At 34.0% G+C, this 23952-nt stretch overlaps 1 protein-coding gene and 1 non-coding gene across 9 annotated transcripts in view; both read right to left on the bottom strand.

Moving 5' to 3' along the window:
• Ccdc88a (coiled-coil domain containing 88A) overlaps positions 1–23952 on the bottom strand; it is a 117929-nt gene that overhangs the window by 5269 nt on the left and 88708 nt on the right. For 2 of the 8 annotated variants that reach the window (XM_047522351.1, XM_047522350.1), the window contains exons 20-31: positions 22717–22994; positions 22352–22495; positions 18333–18519; positions 15391–15536; positions 12731–12823; positions 12382–12596; positions 9087–9170; positions 7882–8085; positions 7223–7294; positions 6185–6265; positions 4004–4272; positions 3144–3603 (exon numbers count right to left, since the gene is read on the bottom strand). In XM_047522351.1, the coding sequence (XP_047378307.1) occupies positions 3144–3603; positions 4004–4272; positions 6185–6265; positions 7223–7294; positions 7882–8085; positions 9087–9170; positions 12382–12596; positions 12731–12823; positions 15391–15536; positions 18333–18519; positions 22352–22495; positions 22717–22994 (2233 nt within the window). Of the gene's footprint in view, positions 1–1016; positions 3604–4003; positions 4273–6184; positions 6266–7222; positions 7295–7881; positions 8086–9086; positions 9171–12381; positions 12597–12730; positions 12824–15390; positions 15537–18332; positions 18520–22351; positions 22496–22716; positions 22995–23952 lie in introns of those variants that run through there. The other 6 variants (XM_047522353.1, XM_047522348.1, XM_047522347.1 and 3 more) reach the window with 6 other exon arrangements.
• Positions 14119–14192, bottom strand: Trnaa-cgc (transfer RNA alanine (anticodon CGC)). Its single transcript has one exon. It is a non-coding gene; the product is annotated as a tRNA-Ala (tRNA).

Here is a 23952-nt window from a genome sequence, read left to right as displayed (position 1 = left end):
AGAAACAATTCCTTCCTGTAAGTTTAATTTTGTAAAATGACCACATTAATATAACAGCATATGATTTTTAAATATATTTAATATAACAGAATATGATTTTTAAATATATTTTGAATGAAAAAAGTTAATATTCTACATTTAAAGTATTAAGGGCAGATTTATGATATCTAAAAACTTTGAAATAGTTGTGAAATAATCTTTGACTTAATGTAGAAAAGAAAACACTAATTATATTTGTATGACATATGGTTCCCATCTAATCTCAGCTATGTTTACCATTTAAACTGATAGTAGGTTAGAAAAAGAGAAAAGACTATAAGCCCAGTGACTTGGAATGCTGAGGGAGGACTGCAAGTCTGAGGTCAGCCTTGGTAACTCAGTGAGACCCCATCCACAGGGGGAAAAACAGGGGGAATGGGGATGCAACTCAGTAGTAGAGCATCCTGAGGAGAGAGAGAGAGGAGAGAGGCTGGGGGGGAGAGGGAAGGACAGAGCAAGGGATGAAGAGAAAAGAAAGGAGAGAGAAAAGAAAAGAATATTAGCACCCCAAATTCTGGAATGTTAGGACTAACTGAGCAAAAACTGATAGTAAAATAAAATGAAGTATTCATGCAGAAAATGTACTAAAAAAGGTAAAAATTTCTGCTTTTGATCATCTGATTAGCTGTGCTAGACCACTTTTTTAGTAACAGTTATGAAAAAAAAAGCATGATTAATGGTAAAAATGGAAGGGGCCTACCCTGTGAAAATGATCTCATGTTAAGTATCAGAGGATAACTTAGGATTCAAGTTTCATTAAGCAAAGATTCTCTGCAGATTTTCCTCTATTCCAACAATAACAGCTTAATAATAATGAATATAAAATAATAATTCCTTCTTACTTAAAAAGTCACATTTTGCCAGCTGCAGTGATGCACGCCTATAATCCCAGCAGCTTGGGAGGCTGGGGCAGGAGGATCTTGAGTTCAAAGCCAGCCTCAGCAACTTGGCAAGGCATTAAATAACTCAGTGAGACCCTGTCTCTAAAAAAATTACAAAACAGGGCTGGGGATGTGGCTCAGTGGTCAAGTGCCCCTGAGGTTCAATCTCTAGTACTTCCCTCCTGCAAAAAAAGTCACATTTCAAGGCATTCCTTCCAGATTCCAGCCTGAGTTATTATCAGTAATAGTTAGGCTCAATCAAAATGGCAAACATATTCTAGAGACAGAGCTAAGATATATTCCTCCAGATATAAGTGAATAGGGATTATAGTTTTTTAAAAAATATTCTGGGAATAAGTAATTCAAGTTTATCTGATTTGCTGTGAAAGTAATGTGAACATAGGAAGATAATTTAAAAGTTTATGACAGGGCTGGGGTTGTAGCTCAGTGCTAGAGTGCTTGCCTAGCATGTGTGAGGCACTGGGTTCCATTCTCAGCACCACATAAAAATAAATAAAATAAAGATATTGACTCCATCTACAGTTCAAAAAAAAAGTTTAAGACAATGGAATTAGAGTTCGTAAATATTATCTTATATGGTGTTTTTTGCTATAACATTTGAATTTATTCTTAATTCTATAATTTGTCCTATAAAGACACTCGTTTGTTTAAATGGTTACAAGTCCTAATTGTACATTTCAGCACAATGTATTAATTTAAAAAAATTGTTCTAAGGATATACATACATATTTTAATCATTAATTACAGAAGTAATGATTTTTACCACTTTGTAAACTTGCTACCCTTTTGCAATAGAAGTAAAAATACAAAATGTCCAACATATTGAATATGATTTTGTTTATTGTTTGACTCTCTATTAAAAAAGAACTAGAAAAGCTACTGTGTTAACTGGTTCCAAGTAAAGAAATCATCTTGAAGGAATGATAATACTTAAACTGTTGTATTTATCAGATGAAGGAAAATGCAAAGAATTAGTACAACTGCTCCTAGTAACTGTGTAAATGACATTTAAATTTGAAGGGGTTTTCAAAAATTTATGAATATTAACAATGTTTTAAGTCTGAACAATGTTTTATAAACATGGGCAGTCATTAAAAATTGCTATACAAAATGTTAAATTGCATTATTAACTATTTCTTTGTATGCACGACAGCATAATTAAACTACATTAGAAAATTATTTTTTAACATTTTCCTTATTAATACTGTACATGTGCAATATAAAGTGCACATTCTGGGATCTAAAAAGAAACAAGAGTGAGAGAAAAGGAGGAGCAGAAGATGAAGGGGAGTGAGTGAATGATCACTTTTTGGAAGCAACAAAACAAATATGACTGAAATGCCTTATTGGTAATAGAACATGCAACTATTTTAACATGCACAGGATATCAATGTAATAACCTTTTTGTCAAGTGACAAAAAATGTGAAAGAGGAGCACATATAGTTGAGGTTTTTAAAGTCATGCAGAAAATGTACAATGTAATTAATATTTCATGCAGGCTTTGGTGTGGTTACACATTCATGTTTATATACATGCCATCACATACAGCTGAAAACAATAACACAATTTTAAATTAAAAAAAAACCTAGCCAAATGATACTTTTCAATAGCAGCTCTTCAGATTAGAGAAGCACAGTGCATATTAAATAACATCACAGTATTATGCAATTTTGATCATACACAACCATATTCATACCAAACGGTTTGATTATCCTCAGAAACCAACAATGCAGCTTCTGTGTCATCAGGATAGAGGCATGCAGGAATGATAAGGTTATTGCTATCTATAGAGGACTGTGAGTTACTGTTACTAGGGTTCTGACAATCAGAAAACTGTTCATTATCTTTCTGTGCAGCTTTATCTGAAGGGGCAGAAATATGGTCAGTATCTCTGGTGACTGATCTAAGAGGTAACCCACTTATGTTACTAACTAATTCTGTGTTCAGGGATAAGAATGGCTGAGATGAATGAATCATAGTAAATGATCCTATGTCATCTTTAGTGGATATTCCAAATGCCTCATTAGATAGAGTGGCAAAAGTTTGGTTTAGAAAATGTGACTTTTCTCTTCTTGAGCTTCTAGCCAGGGAAGAGAGAGACTCAGGCATACCTGTAGCTAAATCATTTTGGGCACAAGAATTTACAGCATGTGTTGAACTAAGAAGTGCATGAGAGGACCACTGGTATAAATGGTACTCACTAGATGCTGCAGTGATGTTGCCATCAGCAGCAGGTGGTGGTGAATCAACTGATACAGGTAGTCTACTGTCCTTGGTCAAAAAATCATGGATGCTTGTCCTTCGTGTAGTTCCTTCAGCAGTAGAAATCACGTTACTTGCACGAGGTAAAGTGGCATAAGGATTGCTATCTTTTGATTGTCGTGACAGAGAGGTTTCTTTTACTAATTTTAACTTTCCTTGAGTGCCTGGTGTAGTTTTTCCTGCAGAACTAATGAAGTATGCATCTTCAGTCTTTCGAGGACCAGATCTCACAAATTCAGGCTTAGTTGTCCGTCTCTCATAGAAGTCCCCTGGGGCTTTTCCACTTACTGACCTGGCAAGACCAGAGCTAACTGGTTTGTCTTTTCCCAAAAAGTCAGAAGAGACAGACAAACTTTTCATTACTTCATCTAAAAGATTCTCTTGGCTTGAGGACTTTAACTGTTTAAAAAAAAAAAATTAAAGCAGATCAGTAAATACAGTCATGTTTTGATTTTCCTGATATACTGAGCTATATGATATACAGATGCAAGTAATTCTTAACACTCCAGAAATTTTTTTTTAAGCTATAAAGTTCAATCAGATACTTAACTTGTGATATATTTTTTCTTCTTTTGGCACCAGGGATTTGAACTCAAGAGGCACTTAACCACTGAATCATATCCCCAGCCCTTTTTTATTCTGAGACAGGGTCTCACTATGTTTCTTAGGACCTCACTAAGTTGCTGAGGCTGGCTTTGGACTTGCAATCATCTAGCCTCAGCCTCCAGAGCTACTGGGACTATAGCCACTGCACTGGGCAATAATCATCTTAATTAAGGTCATCATATATAAAACTAACCTGTATTGAGGTAAGCTTGTTGCTTTCTTCCAAAAACTGTTGTAGAGTAACAATTTCACTTCCAGGGGAACCAGTTTTGATTTTGTGATGTGCTCGACCTTCCAGTGTTTCAGGCATTTTGTGCTGGAGCACTGGACTTGATCTGGTCTGTCTTTTCAAGTACTGGATTGGACTGCTACCACTGCTGGACCAAGTCTCATGATCATGAAGCAGGCTAAATTCTCCACTGCTGTGGCTTTGTGGCCTGCTTTGGTTATTAACTGCACCTGCTTTGGAAGTAAATGGTATGTTGAGACCTCAGTAATAGAGATGAGATTAATACTATATAGGCAGTAATATTTGTTGACTAGACTCTTATTGAATGAATAGCCAATCTTACTTTTAAGTTTTATTTATAAATACTTAGTAAATCATGTTAATTTTTCATCAGTTTAACAACTGTTGGTCACAGCTTGCTTCCTTATTTTGTCAAAATGACAGGTATTTTAGTTCCACAAGGACAAAAATTTGCTTTTACCATAATACTCACAGAGCCTAAAGAGAACCTCTTACAAAGAAGGCATTCAACATATTGATGACTAAATATATGAATAAACAGATGAGTGAATAAATACACTTTTAAAAATTAAGGCCCAAATAATTATAAAATTTAGAACAAGAACATTATTATATGAGTTTTAAATTATTTCAGAATGTTAAAACCCAAAACTGTTCTGAATGCAAAAAAAAAAGAAAGAGATTCTTTTCTAGTTCTTTCTCTATTAAGTTCCCTTTACTTATTTGAAGGTGCTGTTCATCCTAACTGAATAACTTAAATTAAAAAAATTTACATACATAAGGTAAGTCAAATGGAGATATGATACAATTAGAAAATTCAATAAAATACAAAACAAAATATTTGTTGTTTTATTCTTTTCTTAATGACTGAATCATCTTATTGTTCCTACTGTCCACTGTTGGTATGTTGCCTATATAGCCTTATAAGACTCAGCTGAAGCTGAACTATATGAATGGAAATTCGTTAGTTCTGGAATAAAGCTCCCTAAAATTTGATGCTACTCCTCAAGAGTACTGATTTGTTTTGATCAATAAAAAACTGTATGATATATCAAAACAGAAAATGCCACTTTCCACGGTTTCCTAATTATAGAGAATAAAGTGATAGATGAAAGAAGTTGTCCCAACTTATGTAACATTTTACAGCAATAACATTGTCTTAAATTTTCAAATCAAAAGAAATTCTTCATAGTTTAGACAGTTTTTCTTCTAGACATAATATGCTTGTAAAAAAAAAATTCCTCCTCAAAATCAGATATTTTAGATCACTGCAGTATGTTATAGCATTAACGATGAAATTACAACTGAGACAAAATAATTCTATAATCCTCAAAGCAACAGAATAAATGTGTTCATTATATAATTTGACAATTCTGGACTACCGAGAATAACTATAACAGATTGATTAAACAATTCCAGCATCTGAAAAGGCAGTGTATCTTAAAGGATAAAGATTTTAGTCAAAGTTTCCATACATTTACATAAAAGCCTCACCTTTTAATGCATATTTAAGAATCGAGGAATTAGTCTTAAAATCATTCTTTCTATAAGCAATACGCATCCTTATAGCTCTTGTGCAACATATATACACACACACACACACAATTGCTTCTCAAATTAAAAATAACAAAGCTTCATCTTATTTTGTGGATAATTAAGCTAAAAATATTTCTAAAATATGAGTAATGCAAGTTTAATGTACATGCATAAGAAAATTAAAGACAATCACTTAAATGTCAAACAAAATGTACATAAAATAAGGACCAATGGATAATTTTATGTATAAGGATTACGATTATTTTATCTGTGAAGATGAAAAAATGAAACCAAAATAATTGCTCCTGTTTTTACATTAGTATTCATTGAAATACACATGTATTACAATGAAAAAAGTATAAACACTCAAAGAACTATGTTCCAAACACAGATTTATATGTCACACTTTTTCCTGGAAACTTCATCACATCTCCAACTTCGTTCCCCACTGGTGCTGGGGACTGAAAACAGGGCCTTTTCCATGCTAAGAATGTGCTCTGCCCCTGAGCTACAGGCTCAGTCCCACCCAAACTTTTAATTATTACTGGAAATGGATGGATTACATGGATAAATTTACCTACAGCATACCTTTGACTTCATGGAGTGAAGCATTATTATTGCTATTGCTAGTGGATGTTCTGCCACTATCAAGGCTGGCTGGTCTTGACGCTAAATGAAAAAATCAGGAGACAGTGTGATAAAACTTCTAAGCTGATAACACTGAATTGTACATTCTGATCACAGAATGCTTTGAGGAAGCAATCATGCACACTTTCACAGACTAAGCATGCCCACAGACAGGTGAATCTTACAGTTTAGAAAGTAAAGATATTTTCAGATAGTTCATTAAGACACTTGAGAACAAGACACTTCTGAAACAAAAGTTGAGACTCAAAGAAGAGAGAAAAAGTACATATTTATTTTTGAAAATAATTTCTAGATGTATACCAGAACTGTTTTAGTTGAATGTGTTTTCCCAATCCCCAACAAAATGCTAGTGATTCACTTACAACAGATAAGACAAGGAATACTGCGCACTACAGAGATGCCAAAAGAGAAGGCATATGAGCATCTTGATAAGTCACTGTCTTGTCTATCTATACAAGAGAAACAACTGTACAGTTTACACTGCCCTATGCTACTACTTCTTAAAATTCTGCTTAAATTCCATGAAATTCCTCTATTATGTTATTCATTTGTTTGTTAATAATGATTTGGTTTTTTAAGATATGATTTCAGATGGAACTGAAAAAATCCAAAATATTCAATTGGAAAATCTCTGGTAAAGTTCATCCTTTAAAACCAAAACATATATTTTTAAACCAATGGTAAAATGTAACTCTTATAACTAGCCTTATATAAAAATGGAAACAAAATCACCTTTGAGTTATGCAGGCATATTTTATAAATGACCTCAATTAAAATAGAGAACATGTAGATGAAACTATAATATTAAAAAGGACAAAAGGGAGGATTAAGTTTGAAGAAATGGTAGAAGTAACTATGAGATGCAGAACAGCAAAAACATGCTTGCTGGCAATGCCACATTCACTATTCAATGCAAGAGTGTCAGCATTCCCATTCAGTATTTAATGTGTACTCTCTAAATAAAGGACTATATCTTACCATGAACTCTTGATCCCGTACTAGAATCATCACTAATACCTTGTGGACTTATGTCTTCAAAGGATGTAGCATCTACATAAAATAGCAAAATGAATATAAACATATTTTGTAACAAAAATTCCACTACAAAATGTTATTTATACAAAACATGGAAGTTCTTCTTCAATCACATATATCTTGATTAAACATATTTCACAGACTCAGCCAGAAATTGGAACTAGGAGTAAGAAATCAAGTAGTTCTGATGAGAGTTGACTTGCTTAGGGAAAATGTCAGAAACAATGACCCCCATGGCCCTGGAAAGCAAAACAAGAACCTAGATTGTTCTATGTGGTTCTATGAAGTTGCAGTATTTCTACATTGTTTTATTTTTTAAACTTACTTTTCTTTCTCCTTTTTTCACTCTTTTCCTGGTTTACTTCTCCTTTTCCAATTGTTAGTTCGTCAGCTGTTTATTATGAAAGTAGGCCTAAAGTGGATTTTAATTATTTGTGTAATGTTTTAAATTTTTGAAATGATTTGAAAATTCCTCCAAATTAAATTCAGATTATGTTTTGATACTTATTAAGGTTGTTTGAAAAAAGAACACAGGGGAAAGTCAAATTAAAATTCCTGTTGTTAACAGTTACACCACAGTGCAAATAGCAGACGGCCTATACCTTTATTATTAACCAAATGCTTGGATCTGATGCCTGCAGAAGAGTTGACAGTTGAAAAGTTGATGGCTGTAGTAGAGAAGGCCATAGCTCCCAATTCTTTTCTCCTTTTACCCGTTGAAATATCATCAGGAACCTCCAAATTCTCAGTACTACCTGTCCACTGTCCTCCTGCTAGGACCATGGACTGCACCAGGTCATTCATGGCTGGGATGCAAATGAAAGCAAATGAATCAGCATGGTTAATGTATTTGCTCTTATTTCTATTTTGTATTAAAAATGATCTGATTTTTGTCTATGAGCTAATGCAAATGGACATAAAAAAACTATAACCACGAGGTCATCTGAAATTATGACATGCATTCAGTTGAATGAAATGAGGAGGCCAAAGGCTGGTAAGTTTCAGTATATACTTTTATCCCACCTCCACCCCCTTAAAAAGACAAAGAGAAATTTTACTAGGTCCAATTGCCATGCTTTTGTGCAATGATGTGCAATATAATTAGAAGCCTTCATAATGTAGTTGTGTGGTGACAAAAATGGAATGAATTAAGATGGAGAGCAATTCTTATACAGCATCATTATTGAAAATGAAGGAGTCCTTGGTCAGAGCAGGTTACTGAAGAAATTATTCATTTTACAAATTAAATAAGTATACCACTGAATAAAAACCTGAAAGAGATGATGTCCAAAGTGATAGACATTTAATGTGATTATGTAATTACCCATTCCACTTTAGAAAAAAAAAAAAGAAACCCAGAATATTATTATATAAAGAATGACAAACATTTTCAAGGATTATAGGCCATTTATTTATTTATTTATTTAACCAGGTTCATTAAGGAAAAAAATACCTAATGCTAAAGATTTTGTTATATTTTCCTTAAGTATATTTCTTGGGGGAAAAAATCTCCATGGCATATAAAATTAATGTTCTTTTTTTCTGCCAACTTTTCGAAAGCACTGGAAAATTTTAAGTATATTACATGTATTACTAAACATATGCATGTATATGTATCAGTAGACATACATATAATGCAAACTCAGTGCAAGTTTTGAAAAAAATATTCTTCCAGCTCCTTGTGTTAAAGGAAGACTGCACTTTGCAAAATAATAAATTGGCACAGTCCAGAGAAAGGTTAGTGAAAAATTAGTAATGGAATCTAGTGTAGTCATTCGAAAGAAGCTGAACTGTCATAAAGTCTTACACATGGAACGACGGTAGCAGGCCTTCATTTTGTCTTTATCCTTCGGTCTGTTCCTCAAAAAGGGCAGTCTTTTCAGTGCAACCACTTTAATGTCAGAGCATGAGGGAAAAACAGAAACAGGGAAATGAAAGAAAAAAGGGAGAAGAACAGATGGGAGTTAAATGTTGAAATTAAGGACAGAAATGAATGTTTTGAGTTTCAGCTATGTATGCTATATTAAAGCTTATTTCTCATGCTGCTGAATGATAATGAAATATGAGATATGTACTTTGATATTTTAAAATACTTGGAAAAGCACTGAAGACAATGATGAGGAACATAATTGGAAAGCTTGAATTGGCTAAACTACTATAAAAACAGGAACTGGTTAGAATTACTTGTGAAGGGACAAATTTTCCGAGTTAAATTGTAAAGGCAAACTTTTAAAATTAGGCTATTGGTGTTCTGTAAGGTACATGAAAATGTACAAGGCTTTTCAAGCCCTTATTTTCTTTAACTTTTGAAGTTAAAGGCTTTATTTTAGAAAAGTAATTAAGATTCTATTGTAATATGCATCAACACAAAATTAGGGGTTCCTTAAGATGTTTTAAACAATCTAAAGAAACTTTTAAAGTCATCTTAAAACCTTTCATTTCCTCCTAAATTTTAATGAAGAAAATATTGGTCTAAACTGGCTTCTAATGCATCATTTAGCAGTACCATAGAAATATTTATTCTTTCGATCAAAGTCTAAAGGGGAAACAAGCAATTATATGGAGTTAATTTTAGAAAAAGTTGGTTGGGAAAAAGGAAAAAAAAAGAATATTTTGATAGCATAATAACTGTTAGCAATAAGCTCTGATAAAGTGAAAAAGATAAGACACCCCGGGGGGCTGGGAAGATAGCTCAGTTGGTAGAATGCTTGCCTTGCAAGCACAAGGCCCTGGGTTTGACCCCCAGCACCACACCACAAAAAAAAGATAAGACACGCTAAAGTAAGCAAAATGAGATAAAAATACATATAATACAACATTTTGAAGGGTGCTTTGGGTGAGTTTATTTTAAAAAACATCGTGCAAAAAAATTTTATTAGTGAAGGGATTATCACTCACATATAGGAGTCACTTAGTCATTCTTAAACTACGTTTCAGTTAAGATTTAAGTATAAGAAATTATGATCCCAGAAATGTAGTTTAGGAGTTAGGAAAACAACTTGTAAAAAGACTTAAAAACATTTACACACCCTTCTCAGGGTTTGCTATCATTTTGTAAAGCATCAATGCTCTTTTAATAAATTGACAAGTATCAAAAGAATGCAATGGACATGCAGTTTTTTAACTTGACTGCTGTAAGTCGTGGTTCATTTAAGCTTTTTAATCTGATCTATTTCTCCTCAAGCTTGATAAACACAGCTGTTTTCAATGATTAAAAAAAATGGACCGAAAACAATGTAAAAATGGACACTTAGCTAAAACAAAGCTGGGTGGTTGTAGCATGCATGCTCGCACATGTTGTCTTATTTAGACACTTTTTTCTTTTCCTGTTTTCAACTGTTTTCCAAAGACTGCTCTACTGACAGACAGACACTCTTCCAAAATGGATAAAAGTTTTAAATTTGCCAAGAATGGAATGTGATTCTTCTTATGGCAGTTAGCTTGGAAATATACAATATTTTTTCCCAAAGCACACTTAAAATTAAAGGAATAGTAGTACTATTGGGTTTTGTGTCTGTTTTAAAAATTCTATAAATGAACAACTACAGGAAAGGGGAAGCAAGAATCCTGCTTCTTAATTCTGAATGTTTTGACAGAGAGCATAAAAGAATGACGGATTTATACTTCAAACAGAGAAGATGACCTCAAAAAAAGATTGCTGTGCCTTTATTGTATATGCTCTCATACTTGAATCAAAACATCTTTAACTACAAAAAAAAAAAAAAAAAGAAGTAGATGTGTTTCCATTTTTTTACTTAGTATTTTACTAAGGTATTTTACATCTAAAGGAGGCAGATAAAACTCACTTATCTGCTATCTTTTAAAGGAAAACTTATGATGCCTCCAAAACAATAACTACTAATTTGTGGACAAGAGTAGATGGCAAAAGACCTAGGAAGGCAATGATTTTATGTGGAGAAATAGAATCAGACTGCTTTCTAGATAATTAATGTTTACATGTAAGTATGCATATGTTTACTTTCTGTTGTTGTTGCTTACCTATGAATTCTAGTTTCCAGGCTGTTAGAGTTGTATTTTGAAATACATGTTATAAATATTTAATATCCTCACTCTAAAATACTGTTCCCTTTCAGAGATAATTCACCTGAGGCCAAAACATTGCAATTTTCTGAGTACTCTGAGAGTCACTTGTGTAGATCCTATCTCTGGGGTTCTGAAGAAGCAGCTGCTTTTGATTATTTCTTTCAGAAGGATGGTGGTATATGTATGTGTGTGCTCATTTAAAATTGAAAAATTTAATCATCTAATTGGTGATAATGTGAGGATTCAAAGTACCTGGTTTACATATTTTTAAGAACTCTCTGAGAGTTAAATTCTTGGATATCTTCAGAGGATTTAGTATTAAATTTCTTTTCTCTTGAAATATGCTTTTTTAGACTTTTATTTTGCTCTTGTTTAAGCAAACTAGTAAACAAATAAAAAGGCTACAAATTGCATAGGGCATGTTATAATGTGATACTTCTAAAATTTGTAATAAAAAGATAAATCACAAGTTTATATGCATATTTGCATCTTTATTATCTTACATCTATCTTTATTTCATTTGAATAAACTTTTCCCAAGCATCCCTCGATACTTTTCTTAACCTTCAGTTATTTCTATGTTATTTAATACCTCTTCAAATTAATACCTATTTTTGAGTCACGAATGTAACGACTTTGCTCCAATTTGATAACCATCAAAATATATGAGCAAACCCCAATTATAAATGCCTTATTTTGATTATTATATTTATGAAAATGAAATCTTATACATATTTATTATTTGTTTTTCACAATCATTCTGCAAAGGCAAAAGGTCTGCCCATGTTAAAGAACTTGCAAGTGGCAGAGCTATTTTGGCTCTTATTTCAATGTTTTTCTACAATATTTTACCTCCCAGGTCAAATGATAGTATCTCTGTACATAATATATCTTAAAAAATTATGTGGTTGTGTATTATTGCAATATGCAATCAATTTTATCATAGGATTAAAAAGAAACACCATACATCATATTATTCTCCCAAAAGATTTTTTTTTTTTTTTTAATCTTTAGAAAGAACTCTAAATCAATACTAAGTTTAAAGGTTTGAGCACTCACTGCTGCTTTTCTTGGTCCCCAGGGTTTGGCCATCTTCTAAAGAGTTTGATCCTACTGAAGAACTATCTTGACTATCTTGATGGGGCAGCTGAAGAAACCCTTCACTGGAGTCTGAACGGGTTGGCGTTAATGTTAGAGATTTCTGACGTTCTCGATTAATATCTTTCTTGGACTTTATCAATTTTCTCATTTTTAGAGTAATCCAGTTGCCTCTCCTAATAGAATAATTTAAAAAATTCTTAGTCTAAAATTCAACACATAAATCCTTCACAAATTAGAAGTCTTCCAAATACTTGAAAAATCAATATTTTTTCCAAAATAAAAATTCATAAAATTTGATTAATGGTACCTTCTAGGAGGAGATGGGTCATAAAATTTGTATTGATCCATAATTTTCTCTTCTAATTTCTCCTTTTGCCGTCTTAGTTCATTTAACTTATCGCTAAAAATAAAAATAATGTTTTAGGACATCCATCATCATGTTTTGTACAATTATGAAGGATATTAAATTATTTTGAGACTATGATATCACTTCTTCCCCAAATGTAAACAAATGGTCACTATGATTGACAACTGTTAAGTTTATTAGGAAGTACAATGGCTTTTTTCCCCATGTTTCTCCTTTTCTTCAAAATTCTAATATAACTGGGCACAGTGGTGCATACCTGTGATCCCAGCAGCTTGGGAGGCTGAGGCAGGAGGATCACAAATTCAAAGACAGCCTCAGTAACTTAGTGAGACCCTAAGCAATTAGTGAGACCCTGTCTCAAAATTAAAAAATAAAAAGGGTTGGGAATTTGGCTCTGTGGTAAAGTGCCCCTGGGTAGAAAGAAGGAAAGGAAAGGGAAGGGAAGGGAAGAAAAGGAAAGGGAGGGTGAGGGGAGGGGTGGGGGGGTAGGGGAGGCGGGTAGGGAAGGGAAGGGAGAAAGGAGGAAGGAAGGAAGAAAGATCAGTAGAAACCTCTAGGTGCTGGGATTGTGATTCAGTGGTACAGCACTTGCCTCACATGCGCAGGACACTGGGTTCAATCCTCAGAACCACATAAATAAATAAAATAAATACCTCCTATCGCAGAGAGTAAAGGAACACATATTCCTAAAAAAAACAAAGTTGTAGTCCGAAGTGGCCAGCAACAAATGTGAAATTTCTTTAAGGTTTTGCATTTATCTTAAAAGTTCATGCAAACTTTGAGTTGGATATGGTGGCAGATACCTGTAATCCCAGCTACTTGGGCAGTTGAGGCAGCCAGCCTAAGACAACATAGTGAGACCCTACCTCAAAATAAAATTTAAAAACTGCTAGGAATGTAGCTCAGAGGTGGAGTGCTTACTTAGCATGCACCTTTGAGTTCAATTCTCAGTATGATGACAAAAAAATTAAAAATAACAAAAATAAATTCATGCAAACTGTCTTTGTTCCATGACAGACCTGTGCATTAATAGCAAAATAATGTTCCCAGCCCTAAACTCTGTAATAAAATAGGTGTTTGAAAACAATGTATTATGTATTCTGGTTTCATATGTGCCCTGTCCTACCATCATGAACGAGTCTGAAAAAGCAGTATTTCATTTACACCTTAAGATAATCATGGAAGTAGATGTTATCTTTATTTTAGAGAAGCAGCAGCTAATGATGTAAGAAATTAAGTGACTTGTTTGTCGTCTTCAGACAAAACTGAAAATTTGGGAAATAAATTAGGAGCTGTTTGATTTCAACAGTTGGTGGTTTCTTTTTTTTTTGCGGTACTGGGAATTGAACCCAGGGCCTTGTGCTTGCGAGGCAAACACTCTACCAACTGAGCTATATCCCCAGCCCAAAAGTTGGTGGTTTCTATTACACTATGGTGCTTCTTATTTTAGTGGGCAAAGGGAAAGGAAGAATTTATTACAGGTAAATCATGGTAAAATGCAAAGACTGTCCACTGAGTTACCCAGGTCCAAATCTCTGAGTCTTATTAAAATCCTCTATTCTCAATGGAGGCTAACTTCTCAGTAATTTAGCTGGCTAATTCTGCCTCTCATATCTCTCTTGTAGTTTGATTTTTATTTTATTTTATTTTTTTGGGCTATGCTGGCGACTGAACCTAGGGCCTTGCACATCCTAGGCAAGTGCTCTACCACTGAGCTACCTCCCCAGTCCCATGTAATTTGATCTTAACTCCACTGTTCGGCATAAAGAAACTTCTGTGAACTGGCTCCTGACTGTTCAGCCACTTTCTCTAGTGTTCCTCCTTCTTTAGTTTGGGTCCAGAAATAATAATTAATCTTTAGTTCCTACAACACACTCATCGTACCTCCATGTTTTTGCATTGCAGCTATCTTGGCCTGGCATGGACTTCAAGCAAACTTTTCTTGGAACTTCACATCTCAGCTCAGCTCAAGTCTCATCTTTGGAAACCAGGGTCCCCTACACATACCTCCATTCTGTGTGTGTGTGTGTGTGTGTGTGTGTGTGTGTGTGTATGTGTTTGTTATTTTGACAGTACTGGGGACTGAACCCAGGGATTCACACATGCTAGGCAAGTGCTCTGCCACTGAGCCACATCTCCAGCCCTTTTTATTTTGAGATAGTATCTTGCTAAATTGCCCAGACTGACCTCAAACTTATAATCCTCCTGCCTCAGTCTCTCAATTACCTGGGATTCTGGACAAGCATCACCACACCTAGCTTTAGAATTAATGTATTAAAAAGTATTTACTTGTCTTTATTGCTTTATATTACTAATTCTTTTTTTGTGTGTATGGTGCTGGGAATTGAACCCAGGCCTTGTGCACTCGAGGCAAACACTCTACCAACTGAGCTATATCCCCCAGCCTATATAACTGATTCTTTTAGAGCAGGAACCATATATTTTCATGTTAGTGTTTCTGGAATATAAGCACTCAAAAATACATATTCAAATAATGTTGAAAATAAAGAAAAATGAGTATGAAATTTTCTCTGCCACTGGGTATGGCAATGATCACATCATGACTACTATTTCAGAGCATGAAATTATTTGATACCTACATGTACTGTCTTTGTTCAACATGAAAAAGATCCTTGCTTTCCATATTCTGCTCCAAAAGTGTTCTGTTTTGTAGCATTAGAGTCTGAATTTGATCTAGTAAGTGTCGATTTTCTTCTTCCAAATTTCCTTTAAGTTGGCTAAGCAACTGTTTAAACACAAAAAAACTTTTTTAAACATTTACATTTAACATAACTCATCAATATATTAAGTACTTCATAAAGACTTAAGTCTTCCACTGTTTTAACAATTAGATGACTGTACTTTAGTCAGAACATGAATGATTATTTTAGTAATAATGACAGCAACAGCACTGGGTTACACACTGTATACATGTATTTTCTTAATTCCCACAAATACTGGGTTCAATATATAATAAATGATCTGTTCCAAAATACTGCCTTCTATCTTAAAAACTGTTTTACTTACATTCCAAAAGCTAAATTCGAATCTCCGGTCTTTTATTTAAGTGGCTAAGAAAATTTGGACAAGTTAGTTAATTCTCAAACCTATAAAACAAGGATAGCTCTTACCATGCTATAACTACTGAAAGAAGTAATTTATGTAAAGTATACCTATGTCATAGTAGATAATGAAAATTCTCAAAAGGTAAATAAAATCAGGAACAATGATACTTACTATGAATAATCATAAATAATCATCTAGATAAAAGAACTGTCAATACTGTAGCATGACTGGTTTATTTATATATTATAATATTGAAATATAATGTGGTAGACCCATTGAAAAACAGAACACATTTATTTTCTTTCCTTATCCACACCTTCTTACAATATGAATTCTCATTCTTCCATCAAGCAGTGGAATCTATTTCCCCTCTTCTTAAATTTGGAATGCCTTTGGCCAAGAAAAAGTGGGAATGATGTGTGAAAGTTCCAAACCTGGGACTCATGAGGCCTTGTGTATTTCCACTTAGTCTACTGAAACCCTGCTAGAAGATGAGAAGTCACATAAAACAGAAAAGAGGTATCCCAGGAGACTGTCCAGTGTATCTGCCAGGTAACTACAAATGCAGAAGCAAACCTTTGGCCTAAACATTAATGGATGAACTGGCACATCTGCTTGGCCAACACACAAACTCTTGAGCAAAAAGAGATGTTTACTGTCCATTACCACTGAGGACTTATGGTTATTATATAGCATTATTGTGTCAAAAGACAATGGATGGGACATATGTACAAAAATTTTTTTTTCAGGACCAGGGATTGAACCCTGACACTAACACTAACCACTAACCATTGACAGGCACTAACCACTGAGCAACATTCCCGTCCTTTTTATTTACTTTGAGACAGGGTCTCCCTAAGTTGCTGAGGCTGGTTTCGAACTTGAGATTCTCCTGCCTCAGACTTCTGTGTTGCTGGGATTACAGGTGTGCACCACCATGCCTGGTGAGACACATATACAGAAAAGAGAACAAATTTTAAGTGTGTATATACAGTTCAATGAATTAACACAAAGTTAACATATGTGTTAAGATAGCACTCAGATCAAGAAACAGAACATTAATTGTATTCTAGTAATACTGCTGTGCTTTCTAGTCACCATCCCTTCCCACCAAGGTTAACTACCATCCCCAACTTCTTACACCTTAGATTTCTACCTTTTCCAAATCATTTTATTACATGACTTCACCCCTAGCCAAAGATTAACATTTAACCCAAGTTGTGACAATCAGCCAGGCAGGAATAGGGCCTTCTCTGATCTCTTCTGACTGCCTATCAGTCCACCAGTGACCTGGTGAGACCTATCAAAATTCACGTGGTTGTCTCATTTCTTCGATCTCCTAGTTAAATTTCTGACTAGTTTGCTAGTCAATTATTTGCCTTAATGTATTTTAATCTCAGGCTATCTGGGGTGGGAGCTTTTCTCTGTTCTGTTCAAAATTAAGCCAGTCTTCTCTAATAGCAATGATGCTATTGGTTTTTATAACTTACCTTGTGCTCTGTCAGGACTACAGAGGAAAGAGATGCCACAAGATAAAAATGCCTCAACCAACCAACCACAATTGTTCTCCAAGGTTGAGCAATTTTTCTCTAATTAAGTGCCTCTCACTTTTCAGGTATGCCACCGCTTGAGTTCTAAAGTCCTAAAATTTTTTATTTTTGACAGTTCTATCCAATTTTATTATTTCTTGAGGAGTTGATTTATCAAGTATACCAACCTAACTATATATTATTTAGATTTCTATAAATCACAGGTAGAATGAATAGTCTGAACTGCGGGGGGCCTCTCAGTCACATCCCACATGGATGAGAAAAGGGTTAACTGCTGGAGGATGATGTTGAATGTTTATCAATTCATTGCCCAAAAACTTATCTACTCAATAATCACATATGAATCAATACTCTTTTTAAATAAGAGGGGGCAATTACAGGTCTGGCCATACTAGCTTTGGCCTCTAAAACAACGACAACAACATGGAGTAGCCTAACTTTTATTTTTAGACACACAGGTAAAAGGGGCCAAGACCAGAAGGAGCTGCTTCTGTGATGGACAGGATAGGGTGGAATTAGGGGAGCCATTCTCTTAGGGGAACTAAACAGGGAACCATCTGATTCTGCTAGATAAGGGTGGCTTCCCATAATGAACCTTTTAACTTTGTTGGGTAATTAAATGTATGTGCTTTCAAACTAATTTTCCTTTCAATTGGTTTATAACATAACATTAGGTATACCATAAACATTTTTTCATGTTTTAAGGAAACACATAACTTTACAATTCATAGCATCTGGACAAGTTTAAACAAATAGTAAAAATGGATGAAATTCTGAATCACTTGTGAATTTCAATTACTTGTGATCAATTCTTTTAGAAACATACCACTAATTATATGCTGCTGTTGTCATTATGATTATTCACTTTTAAGGCATGTTGTGATATCCATAGGGAGTAAATAGTGATTTAACTTGTTAAATCTCACCTCACACTGATTATTCAACTTCGTGGATGTGATATCCAGTTGTTGGTACTGCTCCTTCAACTTTGAAAATTCAGCTTCTAATCTTGTTTGTTCCAGTTTGGAATTATTTAGAAGACTTTTCAAATTTTTATGGTCAGTCTGTAAAACTTCAGTCTCTTTTAAAAGCTGATTATATGTATGATTCAATCTAAAATTAGAAATCACAACAGAAATAGTATCAGATTCTCTTAATAGCTTTCATGTAATTTATACATTGTAAAAATGCTGTAAATATGAGACATATTTCAAGAATATACAAGATTCTTTGCCAGTTTAACTAAACTGATCAAGAATCAGTTTCTTTTCTGGGAAAACTAGATTTAAAAAAATTCTGAGTACATTTCTCCAGAAAAGAATCTTGTAGCCTTTAAATATGTTGAAGAAATAAAGATGTCACCATTTTGTCACATAAAATTTAAAGTATTAATAAAAATATTTAGAATAAAAGATAAAAGAAATGACCAATTCAATTTTGATTTCAGAGAATTCAGATTCTAAAATTCAACATGAAACAAAGATTACATTAAAAGGAATGTCAATAAAGTGGCTAATAACACATATACATGTTTAAACCAAATTTTAGTTGATATTTCTGCAGTTATAACAAAGCATTAATATTATGCAACCCCCAATTATTATTTGTAAAACTCAGAACTATAGCTTTTTCTTTTTTTCTCCCCTTCAGAACAAGGTTCACTGATCTCTAAGGAAAGGAACTCACACATTTTCTGTAAAGGATCAGAGAGTAAATACTTAAGCAGTAGGCCACATGCAGTCTCTGTAGCATGCTCTTTTCCTCCCATCCCACCAACTCTTTAATGATAAAATTATGGCATTTGCAGGCAAATGGATGAAACTGGAGAATATCATGCTAAGTGAGATAAGCCAATCTCAAAAAAACAAAGGACGAATGATATCGCTAATAAGTGGATGATGACACACAATGGGGGTGGGAGGGGTTAGTGTTAGGGTTAGAGTTAGGGTTAGGGAGGGGGGCAAGAATGGAGGAAGGAAGGACTGTATAGAGGGAAAAGAGGGGTGGGAGGGGTGGGGGGAAGGGAAAAAATAACAGAATGAATCAAACAACATTACCCTATGTAAATTTATGATTACACAAATGGTATGCCTTTATGCCATGTACAAACAGAAAAACAACATGTTTCCCATTTGTTTACAATAAAAAAAATTAAAAAATTAAATAAAATATAAAAACTTTTCTTAGTTTGGGGGCTGTACCAAAACAGAGAGCAGTCTGAATTTGGTATGTACTTTGGCATGCTTAGCTGGCTGTACTTTGCCAACCTCTATCTTATTAAGAGCAGAAACCCAAGAAAAAGGAATGTACTGCCAAATGAAACAAACTTACTCAGTGCAGTCCTTGTTCAGAGCATCTAACAGTTTACCTCAACTCATTCCTCAAAGAATTTAAGCCAGTTTACAAAAATAATAAATAATAATATATTTATAAAATTAAGACTTGGTAAAAAGATCAAAATGGCAAAACTAGAAACATGCAGCAAATTGGTTAAATCAATTAACAAATACATACCATAAGTAAAACAGCTGGTCAAACCTGAGACATATGGACAGCTACATGGTATATCAACAACTATGACCATCAAAAAATTTCCTACTCATGCTTCAGTGGGGGGATGGGTAATATAAAGAGATTATGTACAAGACATTGTGTATCTCTATGGAAATGTTAAAATGAGCTCTTTGAACTTTTGTACTGTCCTTTAAAATATTAATACCAAAATGCAATTAAGTGAATATAATTTTTTTTTCTTTTTGGTTACCAGGGATTGAACTCAGGGGCACTCAACCACTGAGCTGCATCCCCAGTCCTATTTTTTTTTTAATATTTTTTTTAGTTGTAGGTAGACACAATACCTATATTGTCCTATTTTTTTAAATTATTTTTTTAGCTATATGTAGACAAAATACCTATATTGATTTATTTTTATGTGGTGCTGGCAACTGAGCCCAGTGCCTCACATGTTCTAGGCAAGCACTCTACCACTGAGTCACAACTCCAGTCCCCTGTAAGCCCTATTTTGTATTTTATTTAGAGACAGGGTCTCACTGAGGTGCTTTTAGCACCTTGCTGTTGCTGAGGCTGGCTTTGAACTCTAGATCCTCCTGCTTCAGCCTCCAAAGCAGCTGGGATCATAGGCGTGCGCCACCGCACCCAACCTGTGAATATTATTCTAAAAAGGCCTAGAAAACCTAATCTAAGGATACTTTCTTGGTTTAGCATTACCGAAGATTAAACAGAGTAGAGGAATAGATGAATTATTATCCATCAGATATCTTCATAAGTATATTTATTGAAGGAAACATCTCTTTCATGTTTTACTTAAAGCCTTTTCTTTCCTTAGAATACAGACATGAATCCATAAAATATGGGCAAGGACAAATCTGAGAAAGAGAGAATACTCAGAATCGCTCTTTCCCTCCAACCTTAGAGAATTTTCTAGGTCAAGCTCATTATACTCAAATTTCTTCATTTTGGCTAAGTTCTTTCTCATGAGGCTCCTATATAATGTACACTTAGATTCCTGGAAGGCCCACCTAGGTCCATGAACTGTCCCAGTTATGTTAAAATTCCAGCAATGGAAAAGATTAGCTAAAAGATTTGAACTTTGCAGTAAATGTATTCCCTAATATTTGGCAAGTAATAAAAATGAACTTATATCACATAATTTGTCACAGTCTTTTACTATATAAACTATACATATACATTCTCTTTATAAACTACAGTCTTTTATTCTAGCTTAGTATTGAGCTTACTGATGTTCAAATTTGTAGTAGAGAATTTCTAGTTTTAACCACAGAAAACTAAATTCAAAACTACTGGGGCTGGGGTTGTGGCTCAGTGGTAGAGCGCTTGCCTCACGTGTGTGAGGCACTGGGTTTGAGTCTCAGCACCACATATAAATAAACGAATAAAATAAAGGTCTATCAACAATTAAAAATATAAAAAAAAAAAAACTACTGATATGTAAGCCCTGAGTTCAATCCCCAGAACTACAAAACAAACACACAAAAACCCCATTGAGCATGAAAATGAAGTTGGCTCTAGAAAGTTAGGGATTTTTAAAAAGGGGAAAACAAAGTTTAACTCTACAAATGGACTATATTGAATTCATAGTAGAACAAATAGCTATAAACAATTCCTATCTGAATTTTGAATGCTACCTTTCAGTCTCTCCAGTATGGCAGTGTAAGTGTAGTGCAAATGTCACAGCTGTTTAAATTTTTTAGAGGTTTTTGAAAAACCTTCACATAGCCCAGGAAATAATGAGGTTGCTCATTTGTAGTAATTTCAATTTGTGTATGTGTGTGTGTTACTGGGGATTGAACCCAGCCAGGAGTGCTCTACCACTGAGCAATAGGCCCAGTCCTTTTCATTTTTCAATTTTAAGACAGGGTCTTGTTAAATTGCTGAGGCTGGCCTTAAATTTATAATCCTCCTGCCTCAACTTCTCAAGTACTGGGATTACAGGTATCTACTACCAGGCCCATCTTTGTAGCAATTTCAAAAGACAAGAATCAGGATACCAGAATAGTGAAAAAAGACATAAATGATCAGGTTTAATTACACTATAGCTTAAAAAAAAAAAAAAAGGAAAAGGAAAAGTATTAAAATGTCATCAAGTATAGAAATTTTGTTAAATAATGTAACTTTAAAATTTAATTAGTTGAATAAAACAAGAGAGAACAGTGTGTGAAAACAGGAAAACTAGGTTTTTGTCTGAGTGATTCCATAGCTGCATGATTTTGTTACGGGTTTTTTAAGAATTCCTTCCTTTCTTTCTTCCTACCCTCCCTCCATTCCTTCTTTAACTGTAAAAGGAACTATACCAAGGAGTCTGTTTTATAAAATTCTAAGTTCACATTATGGTTGGTATCACAGAGTGAGAGTGTAAGTTTCAGATATAAGGAAAACAAAAGTAAAATATATAAATATTTGTTACCTATCATTTTCACCACAAAGTTTCTTGTATTCTGTGGCTATTGTCTCATGGTTTTTGTTTTCAAGCAGCATCTTTTCCTGTTCTATTTTGAGCATTTTTTCCAAATCTTCCAATTGTCCTTTCTGTTTTAATAACTGATTGTAACTGGAAAAAAAATTAGGTATTTGGTTTGTAATATTTCCAAGAAAGGAAGAAAATATTTTAGAAATGAAAGAGAATATATTAATAAGTATCAATAAAACAGGTCAATTTATATACATTTCCTTCATATATTACCTCTTAGATGTACTTAATATGTAAATTTATTATACTACCCAAAGATAATTTGGTTTAAATTAACAACACAATGAAATATAATTAATTACCGGTCTTCAAGGTCTTTATGTTCCACCTCAAGATTTTTGTGGGCAGACTTTAGAGTTCCATGTTTAGAGATGAGAGATTCATACTCTGAAGCCTGCCGTTCATGAAGAAGTTCCAGCTTTTCATGATCTTTGACTAGAGAATCATAGAGAGATTTCAAATCTTCTCGTTCTTTGATTATGGATTCATTTTCATTTTCTAAGGAAGACTGCTGGATTAGGAGTTGTGCATTCTGGTTCATAAGTGAGGTACTTTGGGAATTAAGGGTAGAATTTTCAACCTGTAAGAATATATATTATCAACAGACATAAGAAAACTAGTTAATGTTTTCTTTATAGAAAACAAAAAATTACAACGCTACTTAGGGAAGCTCTAACTTAATCATAGCAGGTATATTCATATCATACTAGAAAAATTTGGAGTTTAGCTTCCCAAAGAAAAAGCCACTTAATTTTTATTTTGGAGTTGTCAAGATACAGTACACATACATATACATATGTATAAATTCACATGTGTGTATTATATGTATATTTTGAGTTGAATTTGTTTGAAATGCCTCATTATATTTTTTTGCAGTGCTGGGATTCTGAATTTGCTTTGTTTGTTTATTCAACTTTGAAAAAATAAATAGTTTGAAATGCTAGTTTATCATTTCTAGAATCTGAAAGTTGACAGAACTGAAAAATTATGAGGGAAATTATTTCTGTTCTTTGAGAAGTTTGGGGGGGTGGCGGGAGATATAGCTCAGTTAGCCTGGGTTCAATCCCCAGCACTAAAAAAAAAAAAAGAGACAGTTTTTGGTATTGGGATTGAAACCAAGAGTGTTTTATCACTGGGTTATATCCCCAGCCTTATTTATTTATTTATTTTTCTTTCTTTTTTTGTGTGTGCATTCTTTTAATTGTAGATGCACACAATACCTTTATTTATGTGGTGCTGAGGATCGAACCCAGTGCCTCACACATGCTAGGCACACACTCTACCACTGAGCCACTGCCCCAGCCCAGCCTTTTTTATTTTGACACAGGTAAGTTGCAGAGGCTAGCCTTGAACTTGTGATTCTCCTGCCTCAGCCTCCCAAGCTGCTGGAATTATAAATGTACAAACTATGCCTAGTTTGCTCTTTAAGAAGTTTTGATAAGAGTTGTACTTTTCCCAAAGGATTGGTCTGTTAGAAAAGACAATGACAGGGCCTGGAGATATAGCTCAATGGCAGAGCACTCGTCTAGCATGTGTGA

The sequence above is a fragment of the Sciurus carolinensis genome, chromosome 13 (genome assembly GCF_902686445.1).
Source record: "Sciurus carolinensis chromosome 13, mSciCar1.2, whole genome shotgun sequence".
Lineage (NCBI taxonomy): Eukaryota > Metazoa > Chordata > Mammalia > Rodentia > Sciuridae > Sciurus > Sciurus carolinensis.
This window is presented reverse-complemented; position numbering and strand designations above follow the sequence as displayed.